Source organism: Mytilus trossulus, chromosome 3 (assembly GCF_036588685.1).
Source record: "Mytilus trossulus isolate FHL-02 chromosome 3, PNRI_Mtr1.1.1.hap1, whole genome shotgun sequence".
Classification (NCBI taxonomy): Eukaryota; Metazoa; Mollusca; class Bivalvia; order Mytilida; family Mytilidae; genus Mytilus; species Mytilus trossulus.
This window is the reverse complement of record NC_086375.1, coordinates 30,109,687-30,120,405: the sequence shown is the minus strand read 5'-3', so window position 1 is coordinate 30,120,405 and position 10,719 is coordinate 30,109,687. Positions and strand designations below refer to the sequence as shown.

At 33.4% G+C, this 10,719-nt stretch overlaps 1 protein-coding gene across 1 annotated transcript; it reads left to right on the top strand.

Moving 5' to 3' along the window:
* Positions 1-3,255: 3,255 nt before the first annotated feature.
* Positions 3,256-9,765, top strand: LOC134711213 (follistatin-like). Its single transcript, XM_063571682.1, has 2 exons — positions 3,256-3,609; positions 8,401-9,765. The coding sequence occupies exons 1-2, from the start codon at positions 3,387-3,389 to the stop codon at positions 8,877-8,879; spliced, it is 702 nt and encodes a 233-aa protein (XP_063427752.1). The 5' UTR covers positions 3,256-3,386; the 3' UTR covers positions 8,880-9,765.
* The last annotated feature ends 954 nt before the right edge of the window (positions 9,766-10,719 follow it).

The following is a 10,719-nucleotide window of genomic DNA, read 5'->3' as shown; positions in this document are numbered from 1 at the left end:
AAATGTGAAATAGCAGTGCTCACCCGGTGGCCGCAACGTAAATTTTTATGCCGTAGCGTAGGGATTAAGTTTTACCCTGGTCCGTTCATCCTTACGTCTGTTCGTACGTCCGTCCCAAAGTTGGTTTCCGTTCTCTTACTTTAGTTTGCATCTACCAAATAATATGAAATTATACACATTACCTATTACCACAATACTCCGATCAAGTACTTTGGGTGGCGTTACTTTTACCGTTATGTCTTTATATGATATGCAAGCGGGGATATCATCGGTGTCCCATGGACACATTCCCTGTTTATCTTTGTATAAAGCTTCAGAAAGAAGAAAGAAAGATTTGATAATTCATATCGGGTACGAAGAGAGTTTATCTTTTACTCATTTTATAGTTATCTGAATCAACGTTTCGTGATTCGACTTATTTCTCAATCTCCCATACAGACAGAGTTATCGTCCTTTCCTCCTCAAAGATTGAGGAGGAAAGGACGATAACTCTGTCTGTATGGGAGATTGCTTATTTCTCCGACACTACAGTTCCAGGGTTCATCTAACCTTGGCATTACTTCCATTGTTCTCTTAATTTAATCATGTCAATATTTCGTGATTAAAAACTTAATTTAAATTCATGATTTCGTGATTAAGTTCTTATAATCAACGTCATGATTTCGTGATTAAATTCTTTTAATCAACGGCTATTAATCAATGAGATGATATTTTTTTATTATGTTTTTTTAATCGTCGTCAGGATTTCGTGATTAAGATAGTATAAGGGAGCTACCATTTGATTTTTATGGGGGGGGGGCTAGGATGAAATTTGAAAAAAATAGGCAGGACAGGAGTTTTGAGTAAAAAAAAAAGGCAGGATGAGACTCTTGCAAAAAAAAAAGTCAGGATTACAATTTATGTAAAAAAAAGTCAGGATAAACTAAAAAAAAAAAAGGCAGGACCGAACAGAGTGAAAAAAATTTTCATCCTAGCCCCCCCCCCCCCCTAAAAAATCAAATGGTAGCTCCCTAAGTACTAAATTGGGTGTAATAATGATCGTTAAGTGCTCATGTTTATCCGACAGGGTAAATATTACCTTGACCTCATATGCATGCATGGTTCTTTGGTCAACATAACTATTTTATGTGAGATCCGATTCTCAAATGCTGTAAGTAAAAGGTCAACTATATTCGATGCATCGGAATGATTTTAAGCTGTTGATGTCCATCTCACAGGCATTTAACAGGGTACAAATGACATTGTTCTTATATTCATGGTTCATTTGTCACCGTTAGGTTTTTGTTAGAAGGTTTATTTTCTGGTAAAGTTGTAAATATAAGTAGATGGTAAACTATATAAGCTGGGTAGTATGATTGTAAGGAGCATCAGGCAAAATTGACAGGGTTTATCTGACCCCCCTCCTAAAAAAAACCCCAACCAAACAAACACACTTACAATGACGGTATTATCATGAATTATTGATAATCTTTAATTTTCTGTATTACCATACTACGTACATATAATATACCATGTATACTACATGTAACCTTGATCTAAAGAAAAATAGCGTAAAGCTCAGTTATAATCAGTTACACAGGCGAGATATTTCAGCATGTGCACTCTCGTTAAACTGATCTCAAAACTTTTTGGTTTTTCCATATCTCTATTTTTGTCTTCGTCATACGACAGATTCTGCTTCAATTTCTTTGTTTAAATGATAACATGCCAGTGGATTTATTCCCACTCCTATCCATACCATCTTTTGTATTTTGTATGTTGAACGGATTGGTTGGTACCGCGCGACTGTTTGTTTCAGCAAGTGACCTTCGCAGAATTATATAGAAGGACGGAACAACTATTGTAGGCTTGTTAAAAAATGCGTGGAGTGAGAAGCTAAATATTATTATATGCATTTTTTTTGTGGGATTTAAAAAAAAAAATTTTTTAGTGGACCAGATTCGTCAATTCCTTAAATCCACCACTGGACTGACCATACAAATTAACAAATTATCAATGACCAAAGTAAAATAAGTAAGAAGCTCTAAGAACAATTGCCAAACGACCCCACAATTTGAAAAAAAAGACATACGGTACAGACAGTATGATTTCTTCGCTGTTAGATTGATCTCTCATAACAATCATATAGGAGAAAGAAATAAGGTTGATTTTATAGGGAACCATTGAAGTTTGACTGGAACCCCTTTTTTTCAGTCAGTGAGTGCAACCCTTTTTTTTTTAGGTCATTCGTCAGTCAATGCCCCCCCCCCCCCCCCCCGTTTTTTCCTTATAAAATAATAAAACATTCTGGATCCGACCCTTACAATGGTCAATTCGGTAGTTTCCTCCTTTCTCAGAGGAAATGGTCTGATTCGCTGTAAAGTAAATTCAATCAGAGGTGATGATAAACGAAGATCTACTAGATATATGTCTAATGTACTCAGTCCTACTAGTCCAATAGTAATTATTCTAAGACAGACACATTTATCCACATTAAAGTAGTTATATTAAGTATACCATTCCTCAAATCCTTTGGTGCTTCAAAACGAAGATTACTGAATTTAAATGTCTCTGTTCAAAACACAAAACTATTTTTCATACATTAATGGATTTCTTTTGGGCATGTCAAATTTGTTTTTATCTTTGCATTGGGTGAATACATTTGAATAAATATTCCTGCAGCTTCTTTACGAAATTCTGACATTCCCGCGGGTACATCTGAGATAATCTCATATCTGATGTTCATTGAACTCAAAAGGAATGTCTGATGTGCGATCCCTCTGGGTACAATAGTCGGAATGCAACCCGATTGCAGACGGTTCTGGTCCCGACGGTTCCCATCAGAAATAAATAAGAAAATGATTATATTCCTTGTTGCATACGATCTATTCTTATTGATGATCATGAAAGTCTTCTAATCTATATATTGAATACAATCCCCCTGATTTGATTAATGAGAATAATGATAGAGTTACTCATATTTGTCAATATTGTATTAAAGTATAGTATAGTGATGAGAAAACTACTTAGGTAAATCCATTATTTTTAAGGGGTGATGTCTGTATTCGGTAAACTGCATATTAAAATATTGACTTGTTTGAATGATAATGTCGTCTTTTTTATGATTTAAAAAAAAATATATATCTAAAATTGATTTAATTTAAGTGTGTATTTAGATATATTTACACTAAATATTGTTTTTAAAGTGAACGTGACTACCTTTGTCCCCTGTCCTTGGAACAGACTAATATTGTCCGAGGTGAACCAATAGGATACATATGAGCTTTTATCCAATTTGTTCTTTAAATTGTGCGATGTTATAATTTTGTCTTTTGAACAAGTTAGACGTTAAAACGTATTTATAATGTAACAATAAAATATAATTTTAAAAAGGACGGGAAAATAAGATGGAACTTAACTATATTTTATCCAATTTAATACTGTGGTTGTTCTTCCATCTAACTTGGGGAGAACCTCTTAAGAGATATCAGACCCCGTGTCCTAATGAATGTGACTTAAAAAAGTGTCCAAAATTACAATTCTGTGATGGAGAAATAGTGAAAGACAGATGTCGCTGTTGTCCGGATTGTTCTACAAATATTGGATTCAATAGTACTTACGCTCAAAAAGGTAAGAGGTATATTTTTTTCTTAATTTTTCCAATGATTTTGTATAATGTGTCAAACATGCTTATTCCTAGAAACTCTATTTGTAAGTAATATAATTTTATCAGATTGATATAAAATGAGTTTTAAAACTACTTTTCAATTTATAAGTTTATTAAGTGACAACATATATCTGTTTTCACACTTAATACTGAAAGATTTAAGAAGCTTTACACTATTTTATAGTTTTCTCACGGACTGGGTCTTTAAAACATGTATTTATTTATCAGCTCATGATTAACCATGTCAGACGGTATTTGTGTGGAAATTTGACAAATGTACATGTAAAAACATAGCTCAGACAAGTATTATAGATTTACATCAAGTATGCTGTTTACATAAATTACGAAATGTTGACTTACAAAGGTGTTAAAGCCACCCCCTGAATTCTTTCATATAATTTTATCATATTTATTCAGTAGAGCGGTTGTCATTGTTATAATGTTAAGGCTTATAGAAGTGTATAAATTATAAACTGACTTTTATGGTCGCTTTAATGTAATCGGAGATAAGTATACAGTTATGTAATAACTTATTTTAAATTAAACTAACAAGTAAAAAATGTTGGTGATGTCTGTACGAGGAATTGGTGTCAATCAAACATTAACCTATATTAAGATTATTAAAAACTCTTAATATTAGTGAAATTTGATACTCTTGTGGTTTATGAATGTATATGAATCACAGATCCTTCATAAACTTAATAAATTACAAGTGTTCATTTCCATTTCATAGGCGTAATTGATGTGAAAATTACAGATGGGTGCAGTTCAGGTTTCGTTTCTTAAAAAAATTTGAGTTGTTTCCCTTTAACTTCAAAAAATATGTAGACGTTTTTGTATTTGCCCATCTTCGCTAGCCAAGGGTTACGATCCACTCCCGGTGAAGAGAGCGGGAGTAGATCGTAACCCTTGCCTAGCGAAGATGGTATTTGCCTATCATATGAGACAACCCATAGTTGTAAGCAATTATAGGCAATCGCACGATTTACATGTCACAGAGACAGCAACCCAGTCATTGTCCCAATATATGTCTGGAAATAAAGATCTTTAAAGGTTTATTGCTGTCACAATTAGCTTTTCTCTTAGAAATTAAATTCTTGGTTCAGGTAAAATATTTTGAAAAGGAAACTTAAAAAGTAAGAATGCTTAAAATCGTTTCACACCGCTTCATGTCCATTTGTCAGGAACCTAATAAGCCCCTTTTAAGTTAAATGTAACTGTTTCTTGTGTGCTTTCGGACACAGGCGCTTGGGTATATGATACAGATAAAAAAAAAAAACTTGATTAAAATATTCAATTTTCTATATTTATAATTCATAGTTTCGACTCAGAGAAAAAAAAACAATTTTACTATCCATACTTAGAAACAAATGGCAGACCTTAGATAGTTCATAATATAATATAAGAAATCATTTTTTTACGCTAGTCAACTCAGCTTGTTAATTATGTTACTTTTGTCGCAGGCTCATTTAAAGTCAGATGTTGACATCTGGGTGTCTTTGTTTTGTTTATTATTGGGTTTCTGTCTCATCGGTGTATTCATTATACCTTCTTTTCATTGTATTCTTTCTAATGTTCTTTCAAAGTAAGAGATTAATTAAGGTGATGGGGAAAAAATCAAATTGTATGAAATGAGCAGAAGATCTATTTATAATGCCAAAAAAATAAATATTGGCCATTTAGACACTTCGCGGGAATTGAGGGACCACACTCTTTTTGCTAAATTTTGCTAAGTATAAGGGAGTGAAATATTTAAAATGATTTTGTACACAATAATTTGAGAAACGCTTATGAGAATGCAAGATTTGTGCAAGATGCTTAAAAAAAAGAAATAAAATATTTCACGTGGATACAAAGAAATTAGAAAAATATACAAGATATATCCAAATTGGATAAAAATCGTAAATCCTCGATTTACCTCAGAATATCTACACACGCCGTTTTTGTTATTTTCATCAATGTCTGTTTAATATATTGGAGTAAATGTTCCTTAATACAATGCTAGTATCTGTTTAATTACAAGATATCAATAAATGGAAATAGCGCTTTATAAATTTCGTGCATCCAAAGCGATTTTCTGGATAAACCTTCATCAGGAACATTTAAACTTAACATTCGGAAACCATGCAGGGATGTATAACTACGTAGACACGTAATTAGCTTTATGTACTAAAGCGACCCAAAAAGAAAAACCAAGTTTTAAAAAATTGACAAGGATTGACAGTGATGTTGTCTTGTCGAAGATCGGTGGTCCTCTCTTGCTACTGCGACCTTATCCACACACACACGAAAATTACAGCCATGTTAACTGTACTGTCGTTGGAAGGTAGTTGAACACAAACAAACAAACCAATGATGTGGCTTACAACAAAATGTATTACAGAAACACCAAAATGACTACAGATAGTCTGACGTTGTATAGACTTAAAAACGATAGAGCTTCGTATATGAAGGCTGCATTAAATTGCAACTTTATACAATTTATTCTTAATATTGGATATTAGAGTACCCTGTTGAATCATACCAAAAGTGATCATATCAGAAGCTGAATTGGTTTAGTGTCCCTTACTATATACTAGTATAGTAAAAGGGAGTGAAAGGGTACAAAAGTCTTGTATAGACTGTCCCTGCTGGTAATTACTATTTTCTAATCTTGAGCGCGAATTCTAAAATCTTGAAGTTTTTGTTATAGCAGGTAATAATTGATAGTAAGTGGTAATATACAATAACGACTAAGAAGAAAACATATGGGTTTCCAAATATCGTCAAGAAAAATATGATTTTTTTTAACTCCAAAATGAGGTAAACTGATTCACAAACAGCTTCTGTTACAAGTACGTGTATAGGAGGATATCATAGAGATGTGCAGACACCTACTTTGTTAAAGTGATGAGACCTTAGTAGATATAGGAAGATGTGGTATGACAACTCTCCATCCAAATAACAATTTATAAAAGTAAACCTTCAACACGGAGTCTTGGCTCACACCGAACAACAAGCTAAAAAGTGCCCCAAAATTACTAGTGTAAAACCATTCAAACTGGAAAACAAACGGTCCAATCTATATAAGTGTCTTGTTTTGAATTATGAACAGAATTATAAGGTCGAACACGTCAAGCCTTTTTTTACAGTAGAAAAACAAATGAAATGTGGTATCTATTCATGACACAAAATAAGTATACATGCATAAGAAAGAAAGAAAAAAAAACATACAAAAAGCGAAGAAACAGCGCTTTTATTGCTGTTTTTCATCTCAAAATGAGAGGCCCCTTCAACATGGAGAAAAATTATCTCACCTCACTACAAGTTTACGCTGGCCCCCAGCACAAGCTTTGTGGAATTCAAGCTTTGTATCAAGATCTTAAAACACGTTATTGCTTTCGATTCATATAGCGGACGTGTTTTTGGTTCCAAGCTTCGTTCAAAACGTTTGAAATACGGGAACGTCATTCATCACTGTAACTATGGCTACTATAGTAATTGTCTTTTTAAGTACATATTATATTTGATCTCCAACTTTTTTATTTTAAACACAAGTACTTTTAAGACCTCTATCTAAGGTGCAGTTAGCTGCAGCTGATCATTCAAAGATAACGTGCAGTAATTTTCAATGTAACAACCTACGACATTCACTTATGACAAGTTATGAATGAATCAAAATAGCTACGATCACAATATATGCATGTTCCCACGCCTACGACTATTATGAAATGGACCAATGTAGATTCCAAAACAAAACTATTAGTTCCAAAAACGTATATCCGTTTTTAGCAAGTGAAATTACACAACTTATTTGATTGTAGGAAATGGTAATATCTAGCCCATAAATCGTACGTAATTCCGATAACAGCGTAATCAATATGGATACTTTAGTTTTTCCTTTGTCTTTTTGAAGTCCAGTGGGGTAATACAATCAGGCACACCAGCCCGGAAAAGCCTGATATAATCCGTAATTCAATTTTGTATCAATTTTTGCTAAAAAATCACCCTAGTCGATTGCTTTACTTATTATCTCGCTGATTATAGGGTTAAGAAAAGTTCAAATCCAATAATTTAACTGATAGTTGAGTGTAGAAAAAATACGACATAGACCAGTTAATCTTGTGTGTGTGAAGTGATGGTGGTGGTTGTTGTTTGTGTTTGTGTTGAGGTTAGATCTATTGTTTAAAAAAGAACAAGTTACTATAATTCGACCTAATTTTTCACTGAAATTTAATCTTTCAAAATTTCCATTTTTTGTCTAGTTTAAAGATAAGGTAATATAAAATCAAAAGCAGGTAGTTTTACGATCCAAATCCATGATTCATGATGTTATGATTAATATATAGTCGCGATTTATTGAAAAAAAAGCTTTCCAATCTTTTTTTATCAAAATTTGGTTTTGGTCTCGTTAATATAGAGCACATGCAACTAACTACCAACTATATAATTAACCACGAACCAGATCGCTCGTGAAAATATTTGGTTCACAAAAATAGTTTAAAGGAAACTGAATTGTTGGCTGACAAAAAGTCACTGCAAGAAGATAAAGAAGGGAACTATTTTTTTGATGATGCTAAATGAAATCTCTTGTACAAGTTTTCTGTTCTTTGGTCGGTTTGTTGTCTCTTTGGCATATTCTAAGTTTCCATTCTCTGTTCTATCCTTAAGTCTTGTTTTCGGCAAATAGTATATGAACAAGTCCATTGTGGACATCAACGCCTGTATTGTGTCTAACGCAATATTAAATTGCAATTTTTATTTTTTATTTGCAGATGGTGCATGTGAACAAGTGTCGTGTCCCAGGTTCAAAGTATGTATGGAAAACATGCAGGGATTGCCGCTTTGTACTTGTCCGAACCCATTTGTATGCAAAGGCCGACGGAGACACGTATGTGGCAAAGACGGAAATACGTATGAATCTAGATGTCACTTGAGAGTTACATCATGTCACAAAGCAAAACGCATCCGAATGGCCCACAAGGGGGCGTGCGGAATGGTTGGAACACAGGAACACGGAACAAATGTACAATACCAAGAGACAGAATTTGATATAAGTGCTAAACGACGAAAAAATAGAAAACAATTAAAGCGTAAAAACAAAAAATCAAAGAAAAGAAGGAGACGTAAACAAAAAAATCGTAAAAATAGAAGAACGAAGAGAAGACGTAAGCGTGGACCTAAAGCTAGGGGAACGATGGAAGAAAGAAAGAAAAATAATTTAAAAGATAAAATTGCCACGAAGAATGGATAATCATATCATATATGATAATCTGAAACAAAAGATCTCAATTGTACAGCCAGTATCAATTCCGCATGTGTATAAAACTTCTAACTTATTCAAAAGACCGTATTTGCTGCATAATGAACCTTTGAATCACCATTGTATGTTTCATGAAACAAAGATGCTGAGACGAAACTTAATTCAGTATACTATTTGCGTTTAACCAATCACAGACGTTTGAACATTCCGACAGAACTGTGATATTTCATACAAACTTGCACTCTCGTCTGCTAAAACATAATTGGTTGGATATTTAAGGTGGTACCAAACACCTTGAATAAAACTAATTTGGCTTGTTTCATGTTTATAAAATTTGACAAAAAAATTACTTTAACCCTTTCTCAAAAAATACAAATTTCAAAAACTTGAAACACACAAATAATCAGAATTTGTTTTTAAATTTTGATCATTGAGAAGTTCAATATAAAAAATTCCTTTACGATCAAAAGTGATGAAAACGTTCAGCTGATTTTTACAGAGATATAGTTCTCTGTAGTGCTATGCATACCACCTTTTGGTGCCGCCCGGACATCTTTTGCAACACTATGCTGTTATATTAGCAAACTCCCCGGCAGTTCCAGTTCCGATCCGCATACGGGCCCGAATACTACTCTACACTAATGGATGTAAAGGAAAATAGTTCCGGAACGGAAACGATCACTGTCCGGAGTTTGTTATATTAGGTGTATTCATTGTTGACTTGAAACGACTACGGTTAGGTTCATTTATAATTGTATAAATGTATTTTCAAGATTGTTAATTGTTTTTTGTAAATGTTGTTAATCATTCTTAAATGTAAGTCTTTCATTAAAATTGTATTATTTGCAAAATAGATAAAATTATTGAAATACCTAGATCCTAGTCCAGTTCTTAGAATTCTTAGTCTAATGTATCCATGTGACAAACTCATCAATATGAAAATAAGGAGACTTGTTAATTTGTGTAAAATTAAGGAGATGTGGTATCCTCAAGTTATCATTAAGTAAAAAAAGGTCCACTAAATAAAATTGAGAAAGGAAATGAGGAATGTGTCAAAGCGACAACAGCCGAAGGACACCAATGGGTCTTCAATTTAGCGAGAAACTCCCGCACCCGTAGGTGTCCTTCAGCTGACCCCTTAAAAAATATGTATACTAGTAAAGTTTACTTAAGTGAATGTAATCAACCGTATGGCCTTCAACAATGAGAAAAACCTATTCCGTATAGTCGACTATAATAGGCCCCGACATGAAAACATTTGTGAGCTTTCAACCCTCCCTTATCCCTAGACAGTGGTGTACCAGCATAGCATATGAACAAACTATAAAATTCAGTTAATACTAGTAACTCATCAGATCGATACAAAAACACATGCAGGCAGGACGTGGCAGGGTATATATCCATCCCTCATCCCTAACAACAACCAAAAAAAACACGATACAGATCCGAGGGTACTAGCAGTTACTGACAGTCAGTTCAAAGCCGATACAAACTAATTTAAAAAAATCATGTATCTTAGTTTGACATATCCAACATCCAATGGATTTAGTGTAAAGACTTCATTAACAGTTAGAGTAAAACATGACCGTGTTTATTGCCAAACTATAGATATCGACAGATTAGAGGAAACGCATGTATGGCGAACAAAATATATAAGAATGGTGACTTTGAGGGCTTTTTTAATATTATTTAAAATTTAACTCATAACACAATTAAACAAGTTTACATAAGCTAAACAGCTGATAAAAACACAATCTTTAATTATATCATAACCATCACACATCGTGTCCGCCAGAAGATTACAATGAAACAAAGCACTTCAGTACGCGTA

What these genes read in the sequence shown, in the direction of transcription:
- LOC134711213 (XM_063571682.1), top strand. Translation starts at nt 3,387, where the DNA reads ATGGAACTTAACTATATTTTATCCAATTTAATACTGTGGTTGTTCTTC. An exon ending in TAGTACTTACGCTCAAAAAG is followed by an intron (nt 3,610 to 8,400) that starts GTAAGAGGTATA and finishes TTTTATTTGCAG; the next exon opens with ATGGTGCATGTGAACAAGTG.